The sequence below is a fragment of the Abramis brama genome (genome assembly GCF_963993115.1).
Source record: "Abramis brama genome assembly, chromosome: 13".
Lineage (NCBI taxonomy): Eukaryota > Metazoa > Chordata > Actinopteri > Cypriniformes > Leuciscidae > Abramis > Abramis brama.
The window spans coordinates 23,109,394-23,137,266 of NC_139975.1; the positions used below are offsets into that span (position 1 = coordinate 23,109,394).

The 27,873-nt window shown below is 36.8% G+C and overlaps 1 protein-coding gene across 2 annotated transcripts; it reads right to left on the reverse strand.

The window, feature by feature from the left end:
- Positions 1-243: 243 nt before the first annotated feature.
- On the reverse strand, positions 244-27,873 carry shtn3 (shootin 3). Of its 2 annotated transcripts, none has more exons than XM_084132641.1 (18): positions 27,775-27,873; positions 24,673-24,731; positions 22,256-22,316; positions 14,564-14,658; positions 13,358-13,520; positions 13,125-13,222; positions 12,794-12,875; positions 10,843-10,937; positions 10,455-10,601; positions 8,376-8,529; positions 8,116-8,275; positions 7,933-8,003; positions 7,734-7,837; positions 6,937-6,951; positions 6,021-6,125; positions 5,661-5,781; positions 3,724-4,000; positions 244-2,812 (listed from the first exon to the last, which is right to left on the reverse strand). In XM_084132641.1, exons 2-18 carry the CDS (start codon positions 24,721-24,723, stop codon positions 2,671-2,673), a joined length of 1,941 nt encoding a protein of 646 aa, XP_083988767.1. In that variant the 5' UTR covers positions 24,724-24,731; positions 27,775-27,873; the 3' UTR covers positions 244-2,670. The 2 variants fall into 2 exon arrangements, with proteins under 2 accessions (XP_083988767.1, XP_083988766.1); XM_084132640.1 differs by lacking the exon at positions 27,775-27,873 and adding an exon at positions 24,869-24,930.

Consider the following 27,873-nt stretch of genomic DNA (forward strand, 5'->3'; position numbering starts at 1 on the left):
CTTTGAGAAACACACTACTTAAAAAAACACTTTAAAGAAAGATTTAAGTACGGTATTTAATCCTAAGGTACAAGTGTCATTTTGTGTCATTGTTACGCAAGTTCTTATTAAAAGGAGCTCATTTTAACTTAAATTGCTTATGCACAACCAATATACTGTGCTAAATTACAAGTTCAATGATAATATGTGATGCTGACATGCATTTGTTTGAAAAGCAGAAAAAAAGAGGTATAAAGAGCAGTTTGTGTTTCTTCATAAGTTTATTCAGTTGAGTTTAAAAGGTATGTTGAAGAGGAAGGTTTAGATCAGTTCAAATAAAAACAGGTACACTCAGGTTAAGCTTCAAAACACACATTTCAAGATCACAAGTCAGATCAATCACCTCTCAGAGTTCTTATACAAAAGCCTACACTCCAATAAGGCCGAAAAGGAAGAAGTGGTGCAAACATTAAGGCCAAAACACATTCCAGAGGTGGTGAGAAATTAAGGAGCCATTTAAACAAGTCTCCTACAGTTTAAAAAAAAAAAAGGAAAAAAAAAAAAAGTAAATAAGTCACTTCAATGTGGGTTATTAAAAACTATGACAGTGTGAAAACAAGAATATATAATAAAACAATTCAGATTTTCTGACAAGTGATACAACCACAAGTAATTCAGTATTTGCAATTATTGGCCATATATTATTGCAGCTGTCAAGTAGCCTGATATCAAGACTTCAGACCATCCAGCTAACAAAAATATATTCAAAGGGGCCGTTCGCACAGAACGCGTTTTTCCATTCCAATGCGCTACTTTTCCATTGTCTGTCTATGTAATCGCACGGTAGACGGACGTGTATGACCGTTGCGCCTCGCGCGCGTCTTTTGCAGCTTCTCGCGAATGACATGGCGTTCTAAAAACGTGGCGCTCAAATTAAAATCAGTTCAACTTTTTTTTTTTTTTAAACGTGCGTTTTTCAAAGCACATTCTGTGTGAAAGAGCCCTAAGAACGTTTTTCTAACGTTCCCATTAAGTTGTTAAACGTGATTTTCTGAATGTTCTCTTAGTGTTCAAAACGTCCAGTTTTTAAACACATTTCTTGGTTATGCAAATATTACAGAAAACATTAAGAGAATGTTACATTTTATCATTTTGCAAACATAATGAGAAAGATACTTTTGAGTTGTCTATTCTCTGAACGAGCAGTGAGGAGTAACGTTTAAAAAACGTTTGAAAAACTAAAACATTTCAGAAAAAAAAAAAAGTTCCATGAACAATGTATAAATAACATTTTAAGAATGTTATTAAACACCGGATAACTTTTGAACAAACGTTACAGGAAGAACATTTATTCATAACAGAACATTAGCCAAAGATCTGGGAACGTTCCCTGTTAGCTGGGCAATAAGAACAGGACAAATGAGACGGCCAGAACTCTGTCTCATTAATATTACTCACGTCGTACCATTAACATGATCCACTTAGAGTCAAGATGAGTCACAAGGCAAATATTCGCAGTTATTAGAGGCAGCTTGATCCTGCACAATATTACAATTTGCAGATGATATTGCATTGGAACAGCTCAGAGCTAGTGAGCAGATCTGATCATGACGCAACTGTCAATCAAAGCCAAACTTTTGTACAGTGCATTCATGCAGTGCAAAGTTTTGGAAACGCCACGGCGGAAGACATGCGTGTGTAGCCCTCCATGACTTGATGGTATTTCATTTTCCTAATATCTAGGATGTATGATCTCAAATCCCCAAGAGGTGTGTCTTAAGAGGTAGACAGAACAGACCACCACGGTTCCTCTTTAAGGTAAAATCGATTACATGGCTTATAATTGCATCTCTTGATTAAAGTTTGGATAGTCTAGTTCACACTTAGGACCTTTTTAGAACAACAAAGGTGCCATGATGTGCAGTGCAGTGATTCTGTCAGGATTGTTCTGCTGCTTTGCATTGAATATGACGTAAATTCTGTGCTACTTGCAGCATCCGCCATTGTTCAAACAGGTAATCCCGCCTCAAACTCACACATTGATTGAGAATTGTCAATTGGGGCGGAGGCATCAAGGTTTGACTGGTTAGCAAGCAAAATGCATCTTTCTTAAAGGTATAGTTCTGTGAAACAAAAAGAATGTTTCAACTGCTCTTGTCCATACAATGAAAGTCAATGGGGTCCAAATCGTCTCCGAAGAATTGAGATGAATGGGAATGCTAAAGGATCCTTCAGGTGTCACAGACTTCCTTATTCAGATCGCTCAAACAGACTCAAATTCTGCTGCTAGTGGCACAGAAATTACGCACTTCATTGTTTCCTTGCTTGCATTTTTATGGAAATGCGACTCAGATGTTGAATCCATGAATCTAAGATGAATCTAATAGCAACTATAGAATTAATCTGAAATGTATGACACATGTCCCTAATATCTAAACACCCTGTGTTTATTATTGGTAAAGGCAGGTACAGTACATTGTCAATGAAAGGAACAAAAAAAAAAGTGTCTGGTAAGATGTTTTTTTTTTTTTTTTTTTTTTTAAGTGTAATAGTAATCAAGCTGCAAATGATGAAATGATCTTTCTATAATAATTTGAAATATGAACAGCTGATTTTAAATTTGGAACAAACTAATTTCGAAAGCATGGTTTTGTGCAAATAATGCAGCTGTCCTTACAGCGCCACTTGCCGTTAACATTCGGCGTCTGTGCTACTGTTTGCTGCATTGGGGCTTTGTGCAGAGGAGCTGATGGTTTGCAGGTCTTCACTTGCATCCGTATGGCCAATCCCGTTGGGCCCCGTCCACTTCTCTGGATCTCCATCCTTCACTTCACTGATCATAAAAGTATATGCAAAAATTACAACAAAAGTGAACAGACTATAATATTTATGTACAGATGCCATATTAAAGTGCCCCTATTAAGCTTTTTTAGATATTACCTTTCATGTAGTGTGTAATATAGCGGTGAATGTAAAAGGTCTACAAAGTTTCAAAGATCAAAATGCAGATAAATGGAGTTATTGTCTCCCAAAAGAAAGAACTGATTCTGAACTGCCTGAAACGAGTCGTCAGTAATTCAAGTCTAATTTCCTGCACAAACCCATGTAGGTTTGTAACAAATGTGCATAATGCCAGCCTATGGTCTTCATTGACTGTCCACAAACAGCATCTCCTTTGACCTTCAAACACTGTAGCTGTATCTGAGGCCTGGAAGAGAAGACGCTGTTTTCTGCGCTGTGAAAGCAAAACCACTTTGCATGGATGAGGACTCAGGCTCAAACTGATACGGTAAAACCTACGCCATTGTTACTGTTCGTATCAATGTGTATTAAGCGCTGAGGAAGACTCCAGAGCTGAAATTCATGGTATTGGTATGGTAATGGGTGTTTTGTTTCTGACACGCAATGTAATTGGTAGACCAATCACAACAGACTGGTGCCATTTGACCAATCAGAGCAGAGTACGCTCTCAGAAAGGAGGGGTTTAGAGAGACTGGATCCATTATCAAACCGTTTCAGATCCTGTGAGAAAAGAGGTGATGCTGCAATGTATATTATGAGAAAATTAAAGTGTTTTTTGACCTGATGCATGCATTGTAGGAGACCTCAAAACTAAATCAGGAATCTTTAAAATAGCATAATAGGGGTACTTTAACATCTAGCAAAATAGGTAACAAAGCCCAATCTTAATCGATTTATTGTGGTTGACCGCTGAACAAACGAGTTGTGTGAGCGTAACCTTACCCTGAACAGCAGCCGTTGGTGACCGGCTCAGTGGGCTCTTTCTCAGAGAGAGATCTGCAGACACTGTCTGTCTGAGCGCCTCCTTTGAACTCCATGCCAGAGTCTGAGCTCTGCGGAGCCATGGCTGGCTCTCGGCCCGAGTCTGAGCTGGTTCTCGATCCGCGCTCACTGCCTGACAGAGAGCTGCTGCCTGGCCCTTCTGTGTCTTTGCCAGAGTCAGAACTGTGTCGCCCGTTCAGGCTGTTTGATGACGAGACTTTACTCAGCTGCCCATCATCTACAGAGCAACAGATGAAGGAGTGTCATTATTCGCTCGAGTTATGCAGAACACCGGTATTTTCAATCCTAAATCCAAACATTTATTTTAGGTCATAAACAGTGCCAACAAAAGGACACATTGCACTTTTACTTGAAATACATTTTTCATTAACGTCATTATCATCATCACCACAACTTAAATACATCAAATATTACTTTTGTAGCTTTTAGTTCATGCCTATTAGCTTTTTTCTACATGCTAGTTTACTACTATACGCTGACATTAGTATATACATTTAAAATATACAGGTTTTCTCTTCCTGGTTCTCCAAATGTTAGCACAAAAACATTATTTATAGCCTACATCATTCATTGAATGCTTTTCTGGAACGTTTTAACTGGACATTTGTCTACAGGGCTGCCAACTCTCACGCATTCACCGTGAGACTCGCGCAATTGACACTTTTCACACGCTCTCACGCCACACATCCATTTTCTCACGCACAGAAAAATTGTGGAGCAAAGAGGTACTTTTAATATTAAACTAATTCTCAGCTCTTAGATTCCGTCAATTTTATTACGAAATTCAGACAAAAATACGTTTGGCGCTTGTAAATGTGACGTGACAGATCGCTGAGCGCCTCAGTTCAAGTGCACGTGAACCGATCACCTGTTACTTTTTTATTTAAAGATGCAGTACAACTTACCGAAAGTATACATAATATCGACCAATTAGTGTTTTTCCAACCACGGAAAGAGGTCAATATAACAGCAGGAGAACAATTATGTCACATAACGTTACATTTACCTCAGGAAAGCCATTTAACGACCATAGCATGTTAATTGAATAGAAAAAATAGCTAGAGAGGAGATTTTGCTGAGCACTATATTACATATTTATTATATTTTTACTTATGTCATTAAATAATTGTTATTATAACAAAAACTGCATTATATTTAATTTAATGTTATTTTTAACCTTTAATAATACCAGCAGATTGGGCCCTCTATGTTTACAGCATTAGGTGAGATTATTTTTTAAAATAAAAATTTAAAATAAACATGTATCCAAATTAGTCAATATTGAATAAAAATCGGAATCAAATCACAAGAATGGAATTGAAATCTTGAAATTTTTGTCAAGCAATAATAAAAACTGTATCCTATACCAGTCATTGTACAATGTAAACATTGTAACATGTTGTCACTAAACTTCATAAAATTCTATTTAGTTACCAAATGTTTTGACAATCACAATTACACTTATTGTGATGCAATATTTGTTTTTACATACCCCCCCCCCCCCCGCCAAAAAAATAAATAAAAATCTCGCTCCAAGCTAAACTCAAAAGTTGGCAGCCCTGTGTCTAACATTTTTTAAACATTAAAACTTGTTTCAGAATGTTTAGAGAACTTTGAAAGTAATGTTCCCATAATGTTTGCAAAAAGATAAAATGGTATATGTGTTCTTAGTGTTTGCATTACCAAGAAATTTAATGGGAACATTAGCAAACATTCTTGGAACAAATTTTTGCTAGCTGTGTACTGTAGCACTTACAGGCTATTTTAAAAGCCCTTTGATAAAGTATGTAATACTTCCTGTTTCAACAGCAAATACATAGTAGATGTATACGTTCAACAATTTCATGGTTCTTGAAGGGTAGTGTTTATCCTCTTGCCTTCTGTGTCGGGATCACAGGCCTGTTTGCGTCTCCTCCTCAGAATTACTTCCAGTTCACTGTCCTTTTTAGCATGAACCACTTCCTGAAACCCACGACTGGGACTCTTCTTCACCGTCTCCTATAGGTTCAGAGAGAGAACAGAATTTGATGAACGATTCATTGCTGAGTTTAGCATTTCTAAGCAAAGAATTCTTTAGTAGATTATGCATTTATCTGCACAACCACTACTGAACACCATGATCATCATCATAGAACTATTTGTTGTAAACAAACGTATAATGGGATGGATTTCTGTAATCTGTGGATCAGTAGATAACTAACAAGAGGGTATTAAAATCAGTTAATCAGAAAGCCTACCAGAATGCCTTTCAGCTCTTCCATTGCACTTTCTTGGTGCTTTTCCTCCACTGTTGCTGCTGCTGCTGCTGCTGCTGCTGCTGCAACTGCTACTGGGACCGGCTGCTGTGGATCAGGAACAAAGAAAAGTTACATTATATGATAAAATCACAAAATCTCTCACAAAAAAAAACATTATATGATATAATATCACTGTTATTTTTACCTAAAACTATTAAAAAAATAATTTTCGGTAATTAATAATATACCTGAGATCAAATAAAATGTAAATATTAGTAGAATGTAAAGTAAAATGACTAAAACTAAAGCTCAATAGAAATATTAAAAGAAACATGAAATTCATAAAATTCTTAACTTATTTAATTTAAATTTAAAAATGAAAATGTAAAAATAATAACCAATTCAAATTTGTATTAAATACTATAAAAGTATATAAATAACATTGGTGATTTAGCATGTTGTTTTTAAGTTTATGCACACATTTTAGATGAGTAACGTCCGAAAGTCAAAAACAAGAGACAATCTGCCAGTTCAGCATAATGAGAATGCAGTCAATCTCTAAAGTCAGGACTATAGCTATTGATCTGAAGTTATCCAGCTCCTCTGAGCCTCAGGATGATCTTGATGGCTTTGTCCATCAATAACTTAAACAAGATGGGTCCCCTCTCAGGCTATGAACTGCCTATACGCAAAATGCTTTAATGACCCAACTCTTCCTCAGGGAGGACGAACAAATGCTATGAACCATTTCTACAGGATCTTTGTATTGACAAAATGGTGCTGAGTTGTAAAACACAAGATTTCCTTTGATTGTAATAGAGCCGTCTGAACTGTTAACACTGCTGCACGTGGAACAATGATCTGGTGTGATGACAGTTGCTAAACACTGTAAACAATATGTGTGAGTTGAACATACCTTCGTGCCAAATCTCTGCAACGATGAGGTCAGCAGATGATGGTACAGAGTAGAGAAACACAACAGACCATCAATCACAATACACACAATATATTCATAACCAATGTACCATTTACAACTGAATTAAAATTTCTATTAAATTCAAATTTAGTTTCTGAATTTGAATTTGGAGTTGCAAACAAGGTGTAGGATTGCAATTTGAATTTAAGAAATTAAGACATTAAGAAATTAAATTGGAATTAATTAAATTATTTAAAAAGTATTGCTGTAGAAGTACTTTTTAATAATCCATTCAAGCATTCAGCATTAAAAAACAAGTGCAATAATTCAGAATATTACTGTTTTACTGTATATTGGTGTGACTTATGTTCAAAAACATTTACTTTTTTTTTTTTTTTACCAACCCCTAACCTTTAAACAGCAGTGTGAACATTTGAAATGCCATTTATATATTTTTGTATTTAGTCCATATTTTATAGACCATGATGGAATTATACTCAGTTTCACAGAATGCTTAGATTTACCCGAACGTCTTCAAATTAGAGACAAATAACATGAAGTAAGTTTACTAAGTGGAAACATTAAACATTAATGTATTTGTTTTTTTGCCAATTTAGTTGGTTTGGGTGAATCAAATTGTTCTGCTGTGTGACTGTGTTAAATTTCTTTAAATTGCAAATGTAATACAATATATTCCTCTTCCTGTAATTCCAATTCAAAATCATGTGGAGTGTGGCAAGTTCAGATCAAATTTCAACTCATAAAGAGAGCCAATGAAATTCTGAATTTTGCCCAACCTTAGTGTCCTGACTCTTCACAGGCCTGAGGACCACTCCGTGTTTAATCCTCTCCATCATCTCATTGACGGCTTTCACTTTAACATCATCCACAGCTTCAGTTGCTGCATCGAGAGAGATAGTGTTTGTCAGGGCACCAATAATAGGGCAACAGAATAAAAATACACAATTCTGACTATAGGGAAAAGGGGACAATCACCTGGGGCTTGCTCTTGTTTTGGGCTTCCTTTACCTCCCTTGGAAGATTTCCTCATAATCGCAATGAGAGAGCTGCCGTAAACAAAGAGATGTCATTAGACGTTCACAGCTGGGATAAAGAACAACACTGTTTTAATGATGGTATATGACAGTCTGGCTTCAGTGCAGTAAAGTGGGGCGTTACCTGAGGGGGTTGCAGCGGGACTGAGGAGGTGGGGGAGGTGGAGGAGGAGGGGGTGGGGGAGGTGGAGGTGGTTGAGGAAGAGGGGCCGGGGGAGGAGCGGTCCCAGGGGAGGGGGCTGATGCTGAATCACAGCTCCTCCTCTCCGCCTGCAGATCTTTCACTGTGACAAACGACAAAAAAGGACGCCGGGATGTTATGTTCCTAAGTGTTATGCTGTTGTAGTATCTGGCCTTCAAATTTAAAATCATCCTTAATATTACCTTTCATTTCCAAAACACTGTTTTTCTTCTCTTCCTCCTGCAGTCTTCCCTCCATCTCTTTCTTTTCTTCATCTAATATCTCTAGTTGCCTTTGCAGTTGAACTAGCTGCTTACGCAAAGCACATTCTTCCAGTTCAGCCTCTAGAGCTTTTACCTGCAAACAAATGGGACATATGAAACATTCAAGTCATGTTGAAAAGATTGTATTTGAATGCACAGATTTTATTTAAGTCTCCGGTGGCGTACCAGTGAGAAAACATGTCGGATGCAGCAATGGATGCAGCATCTGTATTAATTGTAAATGTATTAAAATAAACAAAAAACTTTTTATACAAGTATTATACAATTACCATAGAATATATAATGATTTAATTTGCAGCACCTTCATAAATTGAACAAAAACAAATTCTTTACACATTTTGCATAATGTAAAGTTTCTTGTAGAAACATTGGTTGAATTTTATGCAGAAAAAGCACATCACCTTCTTCCCAGTTAATAAGGAACATTCTGAGAACTTTGGCAAAGTTCCCTATAATGAAGAAAAACTTCTTAAAACAACTGGACATTTTGAACGTTCAGAGAACATTCAGAAATAAGGTTTTCATAAACAAAACATTTTTATACCATGTTTTTGTTAGTTGGGTTGCTCCGACCCAAGCTATTTTAATACAGCTGATGACGTAATTACGACTTCCCAACTTATATACGAATTTCCCAACTTGTAAATATGAAATTCCCAGGAGGACTTGAATGCTCCAATATAAGAAATTGACTTAAATGCCCATAAACAGTTATATTGAAATGATGTGTTTCTTTCTTTTAGATTGAATTGGTGAGTTCAACAAACTCAAATGGAACCCAAACCGGTGCAAAATTTCAAATGTCCTTGACTCTGGCAAAGAATTAGTTCATATTTACAGGCTGACTTGTAAACAAGGTTTTGCTAACATAGCCTATTGATTATGTGACGTCTGAAGTTAGGATCCATGCTCTTTGGATTTGAATTGCGGGTCAGACTGTATATTGACTGATGACACAACAGTGCTACTGATTCACAAACTCTAAAACAAATATGTCAGTATAAGTAATGCTGCAAATGCCCTTTTGTCACTGCATGCATGAACATAACATTGCCTACATCTGATTCCTTGTAACTATCATGTGTAAAAAGTATCTGATGATCTGGAAACTCTTTATTTGCTGCCACAGAAAGCTGCTGAATGCATCTGTCAAGCATTATGAAAGCAAATCTCATCTGCTCTGAGATTTGTGTTGGTTTAATATATTTGTGGTTGTGGTCAGCCTACCAGTTTTGTCATTTAATGTGGTTTGAAAACTATGACATGTTACTGCTGAGGATGCAAATGTAGAAGAGTAGAGCCACAGGAGACCCAGATGAAAAAACAAAACAATGAATGCGCTCTATGATCTGGCATATTCTAGTCTACTGGGACTGTACAGTATCACTCAACCAGACACTAGACACCAGATACCTGAATCAGCTGTTTGAAATGCCAACTTCACCGTGTTGAAATAGTCAATACTATTCTGTCTAAATGAAAAATAAAACACTAAAAACTAGAATCAATCATTTAAATTCTACATTTGAATTAAGGCAACATTATAAATGTACAGTTTTAATTTCCATTTGGACTTTAACACTTTTTAATGATTAACTTTAAATAAGTTTGATGAATACAAAGCACTATTTCATCCCATTTAGTGCCTGCTTAAACTGGATTGTGTGTGGCTAGTGAATAAGACCACAGACAAAACCGTTTACGAAGATCTAAAAAAACGAACATTAGAGGATTAATAGTTATGAAAGGATTTATGTCTATGAAAAGCCCTAACTGACTGGTTTAAATAACTGAAAAGGGGTTTTAGATTTAATTCCATTGTCTAATCCTATCATGTAATCCACGATTACTCATGAGGCTTATTGTGTTCATGGAAATGTGGGTAAAATTTCACTTTTTCCCCCTTTAATGAGCTATCAAAACTGAAAACATATACTCCAGTTTTGTACATCTAAAAATCAAATTCAAATGTGTTTAAAAGACTCTGAGGTTTCCTACCTTGTCTTTGTGCTGTATTCTCTCTTCTTCTAATGTTTTGGTCACATTGGCCAAGTCTTCCAAAGCTTTGAGCAGTTGAATGCTGGGATCTACCTGTTGCAGCAGAATCATGCTCTGTCTGTTTGCTTCTTTTTGCTTCACCATCATCTACAGGAGAAAATAAACATAAGGAAACAACTATTTCAGATGGTTTTCTCCAACAACTAAAGGTAATGAAACATTCTACTGTGATGCAGGCAGCCATACACAATTCAAACTCTACAATCAATATATATATACACAACTATCTTGTCTTTTGGTAGGATTTTGAGGCCACCAGGGCAGGGACTGCAGTTGTCCTGTCACCCGTGTACTGATGAAGTGAATGGAGATGTGTTTTGTCCCATACCTCATGTGCATAGGTCTCTGCTTTCTGCCTGAGGCTCTGCTCCAAATCCAGATGCTCCTTCATGCTTTCATACTCATGAGTGGCCATCATAGACACTAAAGAGATAAACAACGATAATAAAGCAATAGGCTTGGCAAAAATCCCTGTAAGGCCTTTTCAGGTATAACGCAAATAAATATAATAAAAGACATTATGACAGGCATAGACTATTGTATGGACAGTATGGATGGGAATCGAAAATGGTTCCGCTTTTGCATTAATGATTCTTTCAGTAAATGAAAAATATTTGGTTCTAACTATAAATATAGTAGTAAAAAAATACTGCTTTAAGGTACCATACACTACTGTTACTGGGTCAGTAAGATTGATCAAAATTATCAAAAGTGGCAGTGAATACATTTATAATGTTTAAAGATTTTTTATTTCTAATGATACTTGCACCGATATGAACATTTTGGCCGATATCGATAACCGATAATTATTTATATTTGAAAGCAGATGACCAATCTATTGGCCGATAAATTTAGATCCAAATTTATATATAATTTTTGAGAGCCTGATTACAAAAACAAAAATCTCACCATTAAAAGACATGCTCCAAGCACTTCAACATAAATCAAACAAAAAAAGTACAGTAGCCTAGTTTGAACCACTGAAAGTTTTAAAATGATTTTTTTACACTTCTATGGCCAACTTTTCTTACCAAATTTTTTTTTGAATCATATTTAAAGCAATTCAAAACCATAATGGCGAACAGTGCACATCTGAAGTGTCTCAGCTGAAGGATATAATCCATTACTTATCGGCTTTAAGATATCTGCCAAATCTTTTTATCGGACCAATAATGATAATATTAAAAATGAACATATATCGGCCGATACCGATATGGTGGCCGATATATCGTGCATCCATAGTAAGGCAAATATCATAATAGACACAGTATTACAGGCATAGATTATTCAATGGATAGTATGGATGGGAATCACAAGGAATTTACTGGTTCTGATTTTACATTAATGATTCTTTTAGTTACTGGTATACACAGTAAATAAAAAGTGTTGCTTTATGTCAGCATTCACTACTGTTCAAACGTTTGGGGTCAGTAAAGTTGATCAATTGTTACAGGAAAGACATTTATAATGTTTAAAGATTTCTACTTTAAATAAATGCTGTTCTTTTGAACTTTCCATTTAATCCTGAAAAAAAATGTATCCCAGTTTCCACCAAAATATTAAGCAGCACATTTGGTGAGCATTAAAGACTTCTTTAAAAACATACCAACCCCAAACTTTTGAACGGTAGAAACTTTTTTGAGGTTTTTAAGCATTTTCATTAAAAAGAACCAGCTCATAATAGTAATTTACTTGTGAAAACATATTTTGGTTGTATTGTCTCTTTACTGCCATGGTATTCTTTGCAAATGGAACTGGTTCAAAATAAGAACCAATTCTCGGTTTCCAGCCCTAATGAACAGTGACACATTCATGTATTATTCAACCGATATTCAATCACACTTGCACTTATATCAGCAATTTTACACGGTGGCTCCTTCAATCAGATTTCATAGGCAAAACTGTTAGTTTAAAAATAAACATTTAAAACCCACTAAGTCAGTCAAGTCAGTACAGTATATGACCTGAGCACAGCTGTTTCCAATATTCCAGTCAGAGTAATAACACAAATGAGCAAAGAGGGAGCTGGGAGGATGTCAAAACAAAGTGCATCACCCCCAGCTGGAACAGAGGGACTTCCTGTGGTGAATCTTTTACAGATAATTTGATCAAGGACTTTGACGTGCGGCCGGTAGCGAGTGGGCTGGTGGGGAACATTAATCTTCTTGGAAGGCACATGCACAGATGCACTGCAGGCCATTTGAGATGATGTCATGCTCATGAATTTGAATACAAGTGAGGAAATGAAGAGGCTCTGTATTCACAACGTCCATACTCACCCCTGTTGAACCTCTTAATGGTCTTGCTTTGCTGCTCAATGGTTTTATAAAGCTCCTTCATCTCAGCCTGCTCCTTTTCAGTCTGTAAATCAGCATTAGGCACATATTTGAGAAACTATCAGCAAAGAAACTCAATTAGACATTGTTACTCTGATATCCTTTTAGGATCAGCAATACCGCAGGCTTCATTTCAAGATCATTTATTATTTATGAACAGGTTAAAATACTGGAAGACGCTTTGCATAGCAGGCCCCCATCCACTGCCGTCAAGCCTAACTGAGCTCGGCCTTTCATTCGGAGTAAAAAGTAAAAGAGTTGCTTTGCTACTCACAAGTGCTGTCAACTCCTCTATCTTCCTTTGCTGCTCTTGAAGCTGACAGGCCAACTGCTTCTTCTCCTCCAGCATAGAACTCACGGTTTCTTGGAGATCTGTGGAAAAATGTGGAATTTGGAATGGACGTACCATTGATGTTTATGATGACAGATTCCTTGGTGAAGGAAATTGTACACAGGCTTATTTATAAACTGCACCCCATTTTAATACACTGGTATTATGGTATTTACCTTTGACCTGCAGCTTATACTGAGAAAAGGGGTCAGAGCTGGGATCTTGTTGTTCAGTCTCCTCTTCTAGGGAAATGCAATCAGAAATACTGGGCAGCAGCTCATCCAGACACGGCCGTGACGACAGGCTCAAATACTTCAGCTTCCTGTTCTCACAGTTCAACTAAAAGTGATCAAAACAAAGTGATTTAAGACCATCAATTATCAGAAAAGTTTTGACTTTTGCCATAGCTCTCCTTGGCACATTCGACAATGGTCTAAAATCATTCATTAGTGAATCAGACTGATCCGATTCTCAATTCTCATTCTTCAAAATGTCTCCTTTTTTGACTCCAGAATTTGTTTTCATGCTTATATTGCTTTCTAGTAGAGCCTGAAGATGTAAACAAACAAAAATAACTAGACAAAATCATTACAGCCTCGAGAGACTTCAAGCGAATTTGCCGAACGGACTGGTGTGACGCCATTTTGAACAAAATCAGGCCAAAATAAAGTTTGTTTGGAGTTTGTTTCCGGGGTTAGAAACAGCTTGCAAAATCAATCTTTCCGGAAAAGTTCGCCTGGCTGTTCGACTTCCATTGGCCCGTGACGATACATAAAGGTGAAAAATTCAACTTCCATTGGTCCATGACACTACATAAATGTGCTCTGTGAGGCTATGCCTTTTTAAATAAATCTTCTCCCAGTCAATGTATTCTGTTCAGTCCATCAGAGTCAGACGCGAGTAAAAACATGAACACACTGGAGAGCAATTTTGTATTGAACTGAAGTTGTAATGTTCAATAATGTAAAGCTGATTGCTTTAAAGCAGTCTATGATATAAAGGGCTATATGAATAAATGTGACGCGACTTGAATGAAGTGCCAAATTGAAAAGCTTGTGCAAGCATATCCACATCACTGATCAGATGCTTTCTTAACTAGAGTTTATAGTTTTCTCACCACTGTCATTTTTTGTTGTGTGTTTATTTTGTTATTGAGAGGAAAGCATGCGGCATGTGTTTACATATTCATATAAAAGTAGCTCTCAGCAGCTTGGGTGGCGTTGTGATGTTTGCTAACAGTTTACAGCTGAAAAGGTATTTCAAAAAAAATTCGTTCTTCTTTTTACCCCTAAGGGAAGAGCGTAAAAGAACTTTGCTGTGAGTATCTCAGGGCTTTTAAGGTTTTCCGACAAAACAGAAGAATAGTATTGTTGGATAAACACCTTGGTAGCCAGAGCCTCTGCATTTTCCCGGCAAGATTTCTCAATCTCAAGCTGGGTCTGTAGTACGTTCACCTCCTCGATCACCATTTGGGAAACTGTGCAAAGAAAGGAAATGCATTTATGAGTAAATGAAAGCACAGCAGGTCATATTTACAGTCCAATCCATCATGCAGGAACTGTGCTCTATAGAAGTAACTCTATAGAAATACAGTCCTGTATGACAGATGCACATTTTACTTAGATACAAGCATCAGCTAGGAAGCTATATAAGTCTGTTATCATGGCAATAAAAGTGGGAGTATAGTCATGTTTTCATTTATATTCTTTACAGTATTTCTTGAAGTGAACATCACACTCTCTTCTACACAGTTCATGAGGGGTCTGTCAAATCCGGATGCACAGAAATGATCCACAAATGCTACTTTTTATTATAGAACATATCTTAAATGAGGAAATAGCAACTGTACAAGGCTGTACAAGTACGTTTTCATTTAGATGTGGTTTTATTATCAGTGACACATTACCGGAGTCTAATGAGATAGACAGTTATCAGTTACATGCTCACAATGGGGACCATTTCCCAACACTTTGGGTACCATTGATGGACTGTAACTCTATACACTACACTGGCCTCTCAAATAGAGGATTGGATGTCATAGCAAATGTCAGAGCAGCTCACATCAAAGAGGCTCCTAAACAAGTCGTTTGTGTTTAGTGCATTGCACCATTTCTAAAATACATTAAAGTGGCATCAAAAAAAAAAAAAAAAAAAACTTTCAGCAGTTCTTTAAAATGGTACATTTTTTACAATCAATTATAACATAATGTGTTCGGTCAAAATAAAATGGAAAATGCATTGTTTGTGCCCGTGCATTTCACAGGAAATGATCTCGAGAGGGAGTTTATAATACATTATTCCATGAAAGGCTGTTGAATTATGCAGGAACGATGCGTCTCTCAACATGCAGTCACAGCAAAGTACATCACCAGCCTGCCCTGGAGCCCTTTCTCGGAATAAACATTTCGCCTAATTTTCTTTTTATGTGGTAACATACTGTAAATTGTGAGAATGGAAAGCGGAGCGTTATCAATGCTTGTCCTCACTTTGACCCCTTATTTAGGGATTGGTGCATGAAACTGATTCTGATATCACATGAAAAAAAAAAAGCAATAATAAAAAAACAGTCCTTCAATTTAAACAAATGTGATTATTTTGTATTTAATAATATTTACCATTAAAACATTTGGATTTTTATAATATATCAATTCACATTATCCTATTGGATAATCAAATGCAGCAGGATTTAGACACCCGTTTCTTCATTCCTGTTAAATATGCAGGATGGGCATCAGTGCGGCAGCGAGCAGCTCTGCAGAGCCAGTGAGAGAATGACCTGGCAGGGACGTGTGAAGTTCGCAGCTTTAACATCTTTACACAACTTTAATCAGAGCATTTGCTTAAACCTAAAATCAAAATAGTATAGCAAAGTATAATTCAGTATAGCAAAAGTCATACAAAATCCATTCCCATCCATTTTTTAGCTTATTGATCCATCACAGCCACTGACCCAACACATAATGCTTGCTAATGCTATTGTCTACAAGCATACTGTACATCATGTAATCAAATCTAGACAAAAGGTTTGTCGACATTTCTTAATTAACATAAGGATATGAAGACGAATAATAATTCGTTTTAAACCAAAAATCACACCACTGAACACAGCATAAACTAGCGGTGTAACGGTACGCAAAAATCACGGTTCGGTACGTACCTCGGTTTTAAAGTCACGGTTCGGTTTATTTTCGGTACAGTAAGGGAAAGAAATGCAAACATTAAACTGCAGGTTGTTTATTACTATAAACTTTTTTTTAACAATTTGTTTACACTTTTTTTAAACACTTTTTAATAAAATATATATAAAATAAAAAAAAAGAATAAGAAATAAAATACTGCTGCAAAATTCTCCACTAAATAAAATACTCTCAGTCTCAAACCAATATCACATAATAAATTTAATGAAAAATATAAATAAATAACTATGATTACAGTGCAGCATTACCAATCCCAGCTTGTAGGCCTGCTCATATTTAAAAATTAAGGCTGGGAATCGATTAAAAAAAATTAATTAATTGCACAATTTGCTGTAATTAATTGCAATTCCTCCAAGCTTGTTATCATCAATAATTAAACTTAGAATCACCTAATTAAAATGAAACACCGGGGAAAAAAAGGAACAGAAAATAGCCCTATATTAAAATAATATTAAACAAATATATTAATGTATTATTTTTCAATAATCAATCAACATAATCAATTTAAGATTTTTTTTTTTCTTCATTTTTTTACTAATTATCAAAATAAAATATAGTCCTACAAAGCTATTACCAGAGCAGGTCATTTTACCATTGTTGCCAGCATATACCAGCTCAGCAAACAGAAGTCTACTACTGAGAAATTTCACCTTATTTGAGCGGACTTTGCTTTTCCAGTGCGTGATCGGTACATGATTGGAGTGTTTGGGCCGTTAACGACAGAGCAGAACGCACACACACACACACACACACACACACACGGAACGGAGAGTGCGGCGGCGCACACAGAGCGGAAAAGCTTTTTTTCGCCCTGCAGTCGATTTCATTGGTTTAGGTTACAGTGACGACAGGTAATACCAGAGAATGTCTAATAAGGCGAGAAGTTTCACTCTCAGTACACTTCCGGCTTCTGAACTGGTTGCAGTTCCACTCTGATTCCATATGAGGGCGCTCACAGGACGAGTGCAGAATGAATGGAGGTCTATGGCGCTATACACATCAAAATCCACTTTTCTCAGGATATAATTTTTTGTCTAGTAATTTGAATGTTGTATTCAAAAGGAGATGCAAAGAAATGCACATTGCGGGGTGTTAGATTTTTTAGAGTCACTTATTTGCTTTAAAAAGTCTTTTAAAGTGTCAATGACGTCATACACATCGTACGACCAAGGATACTGCTTTACGGCAATCCTTCAGTCACTCTGGTGCGTTCGCGCTCTGCACTTTCTTTTCACTTGAGGCATCGACAACACAGCTGACACAGGTAAATACACGTGCTAGAAGAGTTTTTGTTTTGTTTGTTTCTGGTCCCGCTTCGGATGCCACGATGCCATCAAGCGGTATCTCTGGTCGTAATCAGTCCTTCACTGACCAATCAGCGTTCATTAGCAGAATGCTAGCGTGTTATGGGAAACAACAACTTAACTTGTAAGAAATCGAAAGGACATAAGTACTCGTTCATTCAACTTTCAACCTATAACCCATGTTGAACTTTCAACGAGATTTCTCAACGGTAATCGGATGAAAGAGACACATTTAGCCGTCTAGCCCCATAGACTCCCATTCATTTTGCACTCATGGGCGATCACCCCCAGTGGATCTCTGGTGGAACTACAACCAAAATTCGGTACAATAGGACTTAATAGGGAGTGGGCAGGCTCTCCGTAGACGGGCTCTGGTAATGCTTTAGAATCAGCTGCAGGGCGGGATTTGCGCTGAACACGGAGACTTCCGCCACTTAATATGTTCGTGTGGAAACACGAAAATGTACCTATGTTCCGCACACAAAATATTGCATTCGGTACACACGTGCACCGAACCGAAAGCCCTGTACCGAAACGGTCCGGTACGAATACACGTACCGTTACACCCCTAGCAGAAACTGCTTGAAATTTCACGCCAACTAGCTGTATACTGTTTAAATCACCATTTTTTTATCTTAAGTTGTATTTTTGGCAAATGTAAAGGCCCTTTCACACCAAAAGTGAGATGAATAAGCCACAGGCTGAAGTAAATGCAAATTCACACCTGTACAGTAGAGGGCGCAGCTCAAACGAACCTTTCAGATGTGATGCCGTTCTGTATTGCAGAAGAATAGGACGCAAGAGAAGAAAGTTCAAAACTCTAACTTCAGCAATAAAAACAAAAACAATGAAACACAAATGGGATGTTTATCTAAAGCCATTTTTGATTATTAGTATGGTTGAATTGGATCATCACAGGTCAGCAGCAAAGACGTTGGTTAATAAAGTGAGATTAAATACATAAAGTATACAGTATATGTTTTATGTCAATTTAATTATTGCAGGTTTGGATAATATTCCGAGTTTGCATTTCACAGTTTTTACTCATTTTAAGGAATACTGAATCTGTTTTTGTGCAAGTAAGAGGAGTAAATGTATGCTCACTTTTAGTCTAGAACTACAATTAGGATCATGTTATACTTGTTAATACTTATTTGAAAAAGTAACTCAGATATTTCGTTGTAAATTTAAAAGTAATGCATTACTTTACTGATTACTTGAAAAAGTAATCTGATTACGTAACTCGTTTTACTTGTAATATGTTACCCCCAACACTACATCTGGGTCATTCATTAATTCTGCATCTGACACTGAGTCCGTTTGCACGTGCGGCCCATGAAAATAAAGCAGGACAATAAAAGGGGTGTGGCTCTCTCTTTCCCTTGCAGATCAGTCCAAATTCATCTGCTCATCTCATTTGGCTTCCAATGATTGACCGAGAGAGCGCTGCTTCTGGGCTTTCTTCTTTGTGCAGATTCTAGGTCAGCAAGTCCACCACGCTTAATGCTGTACGAACAAAATATGGCTCTGCGGAGTCAGTCGAACAGAGACGAAAGCTTAAAGTAATGCAGCAGCATCCTTAGCAGACAGGAAACAGCCGCTTAAAACAAGCATTTGTCTGCCACTTTAAGAAAATGTTAGGCTGGCTTTAGTCTGAAGCACTTCCATTCCAATTTTGATCACAGCGATTAAGCTCTTTTAATACATCGTAACAGTTCAGGTTTAATCACCCAGCAATTTTGATTTCAACTCCAGGACTAATTGTGTCTGTGCTTGCAACCTATAATCTACTTCAAACGCAGGGCGGATGTGTAGACTGCATTAAAATGTTAACAGCATTCATTTTTTCTCTTTCCACACACAAACTGTAAGATATGGAAAGTGTAAAGGTAAATTAGCTGAGTAATGGGGCCGATAGCTTGACACACGGGCCTGTGTTTTAATTTGCATAAGTGCAGAGGGTATTCTTAATGAAGCGTCCCAAAGAGGAGGTGGGAGACAGCTGCTTTGCCAGACACAGATCCAGTACCTCCCAGATACTCAACAGCAGTTCCCCTGCAGCAGCCAATCATTAAATAGAACACAGACCAATCACATGCACTCTGCACAAGACTATTGTCCTGTATGTCAGCAAGTAGGGCAAACTACTGTGACATTTGCTGTGTCATGTTTGTGCCATTTAGTGAGGTTATAAAATAAATGCACTGACAAAACATTGAAAAATGACCGAGAGTGGTGCACAAGTCTAACATAACTCTCAAGGTAATTGTGAAAATACCATGCATTTTGTGAACATTACATTTTATAAGACATTCATATTGAATATGTTTCCACTAAATTGTATTCAAGGTGACATGCAGTTCAGAAATTATATGAAAGCGCATGAGGGTTTTGGCATGAACTACAATGGAAGGTTGAAAGGAAGGTGCCTATTCATTTTCTACTGATAAATAATTCATAATTGGTGATTTTTAATAATTTAGTGATATAACAAGACAGTGATGAGAGCTGAATACAGCTGCTCTACGTTGCTTCCCTAGGGAAGGTCTGACAATTCCAGGACACCAATAAAAAAAATAAAACAATAAAAAAAAAGAGTAGCAAGCATAACCTAAAAGCAGAAGCAAAACTATAGTCTAAAATAAAACTGGATTAATCTCAGTATTCAGTTATGCACAATAACTAATATTCACAATGATTTACCGAATAGGCTTCCAAGTAAAATTATAAACTGATCTCCCATACTTTATCACTGAATACATTTTATGATTAAGAAAATATGTGGTAACAATTAACCGTAGTAATTGCACAAGTCTGTTCATACCACATTACCAATAAAACCAAGCAAAAAAGAATGTGTCCCCAAAGAATTAAAAATAGGCTTTCTTTACTATTTTCTACATAAATAATAGGCACTTAGAGTTGAATCTGCGTTAAAAACACTCCTCAGCGCTGCACATATTCACTATATAAACATAAGTGCAAAAGTTCAACATTGGGCCTTTTTTATGAAAAAGCAAGTGAAACCCTGTCAAATGAAACCCTAATTTCAATCTTGCAGAGAAGAATTAACATTTTCTCACCTGAGAACAATTTCCAGATCCAGTTCCTGGCAGCCGCTAGAGTGTTGTCAGAGTGCTAACAAATTAGCTAGTTAACTGAGGATGGGTTTCCTTACATGTCACAAAATGGAATGAAAGCAGGTAAGGTCACCTTAACACTAAAGCATCTCCACGGTTGGCTCCCAGTAGCCATGGAGACTGGAACGCCTGCTAACACCTATGTATAATAGACCATTCAGAAGAGCCCTCAGGTAATGGTGATATGGGTGAGGGTGAGGGGATAGGAAATGAGATAAGACAACACCAAGCGTCAGTTTAGTGGGATGAGCCAAGTGAGATCATCTTCACCTCTTCATCTTCGTAAAAAGGTGATGTATGGGTACAGGGTATACCCAAGGAGAATTGGAGGAGAATTAAAAGAATCATCATTAGGGGTTCAAGCATGAAATGCTGAAACCCTATTGTAATTGTAAGGATTTGTAAAACGCATCGTGCAGGCCAAACCGTAAGGCCTAGAGACGTGAAACCTGGCCAGATGGTAGGCCTCAATTTGGGGACAACCTATCAGACTATGGCCCCGATTGGCCCATAGGTGGCGCTACAGCAACCAAAAGTACAGAATCGCTCATAACTCTTAGGCCGTTTGACCTAGACTCTAGGGCAATTCTCTGGACTCTAGCATATGTGACATAACATCCTTAACAAGCATGCCAAATTTTATGGTACATTGCCTGTATTGGCTGTAAATGGTATTTTCCATCTATGATGTCAGTGGTTACATGCTTGCTAAATAAAACTTAATAACTTTTGATGCTTTTGGGCCTTAACTGCTTGAACCCCGATAAATGCTGCTTGCAGCTTTAATTAAATCTTGTAATCTTCCATTTAAATAACTTCCCCTCCCTCTTGCAGCAACATCTCATCTCTGATGATGTTTACTGGCGTGAGGACGGGACAACCTGTCACTCATATGACATCACAGCAATAGCAAACCACAACCATCCAATCAATTCCTGATGGACAATATCAAGTCCCAACCTAAATTTTTTTTCTTGTCCGAATATTTCACTTGAATATACGTCATCATATAGACAAAAAGGCTATCGTAACTTCAGTTTAATGTGATCTCAAGACTTTTGGAGCATAGTAAAAGAACCAGCGGGGGTTACGTTGGGTGCTATGAAAAAAAGAAGCAATTTATAATTATATTAATTTGTAAGAATTGATTTGTGGTCCAGACTGAGCCGGGATCTGGACCGCATGAATCTGATTGGTGACCTCTGGTCAATACAGATGATCAGAAAATGAATCTGATGCTTTACCACTAATGACATCCAAGTGATTATGTACCGCACCTATAAACAGAATCTCTATACTGCACATTACAATATTATTCTTCCCACTTTGAATGACAAACATACAGTACCTTACAAAGAGAAAAAAAAAAAAAAAAAAAAATAGCAGATGATGACTTTACATTCTTTCACAACAGTCAGTTTTCTTGATCTTACCTCGTTTAATGTGCTTGAGTTGCCTTTCAGCCTCATCTCTCTCTGCAGTGAGTCTCTGGCACTAAAAAACACAACAAGAAACATTATATATGCCATTTCATTCAAACTTTTGGGGTCAGTAAGATTTTTTTCAAATAAATTAATAATTTGATTTAGCAAGGATCCATTAAATTGATCAAAAGTGACAGAAAGACATGTATAATGTTAGAAAAGTTTTTACTTATTAAAAAAAAATGCTGTTCTTTTGAACTTTCTTCATCAGAGTCCAGAAAAAATATATATCATGGTTTCCACAAAAAAAATATTAAAGGGTTAGTTTACCCAAAAATTAAACTTCTGTCATCAATTACCATGAACACAAATGAAGATCTTTTTGATGAAATCTGAGAGGTTTCTGTCCCTCCATTGACAGCTACACAACTGACACTTTGATGCTTCAAAAAGTTAAAAAAGAGATCATAAAACGAATCTACACTTTAAAAATGATTCTTTAAACCAACTTAATTTAATTATGGACAGTGGTTCCACACAAGCAAATAATTTATTAACATTAATGGAACTTTTTTGAATCTATGTAAGCTCATGCTACTGCTAACCCGGACGTCGACGTCACAATTACTGGTTAGCAGTAACATGAGCCGCCAGGCAAGTGTTATTTAAATAAACTCCTGATGTACTTACAAACTTTCCAATGCCTCGTTTTATGAGTACAGAACCTATTTGTACTACTGTAGAAGTTTGGTACCATTCCGGACATTATTAGTGGAGTCATTTACGAGATACATCCTTGGATCCATTAGCACCTGCACTAAGTCATCCGTCTGATTTCTCTAAATAAGCTCTAACTTTAATAATGTTCGACCAAGGGAAAAAAGGCTTCTGGGGGGTGTTTGGCTCAAGGTCATGGTGCAAAGGACCTTAGGTTGATTTTACTCTGAACCATCCCTTTAAGCTCATTTTAATGAAGCAATTTGAACAAGCAGCCAAAAAAAAAAAAAAAATTATGTTTTCAGTGTATATGAAAGAACAAAGCTCATTGGTTCCTGCAGAAGCTCAAACACGCTGCGTCACACGAGAATGAACCTAATTGGTTCTTGCATGTTAAGCAAGCATGCTTGAGCTTCCATTTACCACAACTGATGTATGAGGTGAAGGTTTATATGTGAATAAAAGCCTAAATTCAATCTGTTCATCATATAAAGCGATCGAGTCTCTTCAGAAAATTGATTAAACAGCTCAATTCATATGGATTGGTTTTATGACCTCTTGATGAACGTTTTAAAGCGTCAAAGTATCAGTTGCGTAGCTGTCAATGGAGGGACAGAAAGCTCTCAGATTTCATCAAAAGATCTTCTTTTTAGAAGGTTTAGAACGACATGAGAGTGAGTAATTAATGTCCAGTTTTCATTTTTGAGTGAACTATCCCTTTAAGCAGCACAACTGTTTTCAACATTGATAATAAGACATGGTTTCTTGAGCAGCAAATCAGCATTTTATAATGAATTCAGGAGGATTTTTAAAAAACATACTTAAAAAAAACATTAAAAATTCTTACCAACCCCAAACTTTTGAACTGTAGTGTTCAAAAAGAAAAAACTGTAGGGTTTGTAGCATTACATTTAACACAATAGCGTGCAAATAAATATCAGTGTTGTGGTTCTCTGACAGGTTGCTCTGCAATTTGAGTTACTGAACCAGATTTCTGCAGATGTGAGGGTATGTATACACTGTATGTTCCTGCTAGCTTATTCTGGATATCAATCGGTCATTAAGGATGTCTTGTGTCCCAAAACGAATACACCTGTCTTAGGTCCTACACTGTAAATATTATACATTTGGGCTTTGTCAGATTTAGTGTCAGTGGTGCAATGCTCTGGAAAACCTCCTGGCATCTTTCTAAGTAAACCACATAATTCTCCTTCACATTGCAAACGCATGTAAATACTGTTCCACTGATACCTGAAACCTTAGTGTCACTATAAACCATCAATACGTTCGTAAATTTAAATAAATGCAGTTTATTTGGAACGTTTCATTCAAGAATTAGAAATATTAATACGAACGGAACCACATCCAAAATATGAAAATGCATGAAACCACAAATGGAGAAATTAAGAGGTGTTATCTGCAACCACAAATGATGCGTGTCAAAGCAAACTAATGAATATTTTTCCTTTAAGGTCATCATCTGTATGATCTGCACTATTATATGAAATACAAAAGATGCGCAGACCCTGTCACATGAAAAGGGTGTCAACCCTCGAATGGATTAAAACGCCGGTTAACTCACACAGCCACATCCCTTTACACACTACATACAGAATAATGTATGTTCATGAACAGAGAATGTTTATAATAAATAGACGCGAAGGCATTAAAGATATAGTCTATTATTTTATGCATGCATCTTCTCTCACCTCCTTGCTCTCCTCCCGAGCCTCTCCCTCTTCATCTCCACCGGCCTCCATCTCACTCACTGCACAAATAAACACAATTACTCATACAACAATACCTTCAACATTTAAACAATCATCTCATATGCTGCTTTCCTCAGTAAAATCGTTGCCATTCAAAACTAGTCGACTCGAGTGTTATATTTGAAATGTTCAGTACCACAGCCGGTAGTCAGCGGCAGCGCATCCATCATCTCCCCTCCTCACACACACAAGACTCAGCCAGTCAATGTACCAGTACCGCCCGGGCGTCTACTATGGCGAAGGCTTGACTCATGAATATTAAGATACTTATGTCACGTTCGACGTACTTGATTTGCTGTAAGGAGAATATAACTACTGAATATTCATTTAGGTCACGTGACAAGACGCTCGCTGCAAATCCCCTCCTCGAGAGGGAGCCAAACTCCGCTTAAAGCGACAGAGGCAGTTTCAATGGAAGTCAACGACGCTTCAGTACGCTAAATGAACTACTGAGAGGAAACATATTGTAATATAATACATTGAGTGCCTATCTGCTTATTGTATAGGGTATGTTTGGCATGACATGTTCATTTTAGAGAAAGCTATGCGATTTCATCTTTATTTACCTCTTAAAAAGAAACAGAGAATGAATTCCCGGTGAAGAGCTACACGTAGGCTTAACTTACTCATTATCCAAAAGACTGTTTCTTCTTGGATTCGCCAGAGAAATCTAATTGGATATCGCGCCAAAACACCCAGCACCGCCCACGCCCATAAAGCAGTGAGTCAGACTATTTGTTTATTTTGCAATAACATTAAAATAATTTTTTTGTCCTTTAATTAATATCAAATAGTAGTTTATTTTCTTAATGTGACATTAAACAATAGCGATGACATCACATTACAATACAAATCAACATCACAAACATCATTATTTGTATCAAACATAAAACATATACATATATATATATACATACATACATATACATATACATATATATAGGCCTATATTTAAAGCAAAAAAGAGAAATCACTAATAAGAAGATAGGCCTACTGAATAGTCTATATAGCCTACAACGATTTAAAAAAAAAAAAAAAAAAAAAAAAGGTTTCTTTCTATGGAATAATACAGAAGATTCAAAGGTAAAACATCAAGAAGCATTGGTTATTGCTAATTCCGCTTCCATTAAATCTAGATAGGTCTTCCCGTTTTTATCTTGATCTCTTTTAGAGAAAAGCGTCTCAATAGTGCCCTCTTCTGTGACCTCTGATGGCTTTCGATGAGTCCCCCTCCTTATCCCAACAGAAATCACAAGGGAACTCAATATTGGAAAATGTACAGCATTTAACAGTAAACCTTGCTACTTCTCCCTATAGTGTGTTATTTGCCTGAAATCCGTCTCCTCTTCCAGTGTCTGAACTATCGCATAAGTCAATAACACCAGCTCTTTTGCATCTAAGAATCTCTCAGATACTTTTACTATATCCATCTCATCTGTTTACGAGATAGTATCCTCTATTATCCTTTTTATTTTAAGCCAAAACTTCAACAAAAGTTAAAATTCTCTTATAATATTTCTTTAAAATGTAAGTAAAAAATGAATTCCCAATACTCTGTTCATCAAAAAAAAAAGATTATTTAAATGGAAGCATAAAGTAGGCTATGCAAATACATTAATATATTATGCATATTATTATAGGATAAGAGTTTTTCTTATTATAGGATAAGTTTTTCTTAAAATACAATACTCAGTCAGTTCCATATAATATTTAACAACTGCTCAGTCTCTGTCCAACAAGGGGTCCTTGGTCTATTATGGCAGATGTAAACAGACGTTTCTAGTGAAATATGCTAAGTTTCATGCAATGCTGCTTGCTGTATATTCAAGTCATCATGGGACAGATATTTGAAAGTAACGATATTGCTTGAGTACTGATGTGTGTTATCAACACCACAGTTATCGCAAGAATGCAGGTTAACACAACATAACCATCCATTTGCAGTGCACTGGCCAAGCAATAACATTCATTTTGTAGTTTCTGACATTAGTCTTCTTTCTCTTCCATTTGATCCTCATTTCAACAGCTTTCACCACTTCTGCATATGATACACTATATTTAGCTCACACTTGTTGCACTTGTGCATTATATGATTTCAAAGCCCTAACATGCAACAGTTGCAACACTTAACCCAGCACCCTCTCCACGTTTCTCCTCTCCAAACAGTCATGCTCACTTTCACATGCTCTTCTCCTCTTTGGCTTACACACTTCTCTTCAGCTATTCGTTCCACATTCACCTGCACATGCCTGGTTTCTCCTTGACCCACATTTCTTTTTAATTCCTCTGATGATGATTCCAATATACTTCAGTGATCACTCCATAGCTCCATTCACCCAAGACATCGCCCTTGTTGCAACTTTCTACAAGCTTTTTACATGTCATTTTAAATCTCATAATTATGGAAGCCCATTTTCTCCACATAGGACAAAAAAAAAGCATATAGTAAATTATAATTATGACAAATTATGCCATAAAAGTCACAATTATGACAATTTTTACATTTGCATTTTACAATTGCATCTCTGCCATAGCAACATCGCTCTCTACGTGCTCGCAACATTGTAACAACGTAGAATTGTAAGACGCGACAGGGCTGTAGCAACTGAGAGATGATGTTCTGACAATTTTTTTAAATTATTATTACTATTTTTTATGCTGGATAGGCATATAGATATCCCCCATTTAGCATTTTATGTTTTGAGGTTAATTTTTTTAAATAGTCAGATGTTAGATAATTCTATACTTTTTAAATATTATTTATCCTTATTATTAGTTAATGGCTTGTCGTAGATTTTTCCCTAAACCTAACTGAGTCCTGTCTCATCTGACCTAAGTCTACCTGCGCCTATAATATTTATACCCTATACCCTAGCGCGTCTACACATCTACGTCGGCTGGGTGCTAATCCTATACCCTAGCGCGTCTACACATCGGCTGGGTGCTAATCCTATACCCTAGCGCGTCTACACATCGGCTGGGTGCTAATACCTGTTCCCATAACTAGCTTACTTCCTGCGCAGGAATAATCGACAAACAGACCTCAGCAAATGTCCTTCAAATGCTTTAATCACGGCCAGAGGATCTATCGAACAGTTCTCAGAGAATCTCCCCCAAGAAGAAGCAAGGCCGGAGGATCTC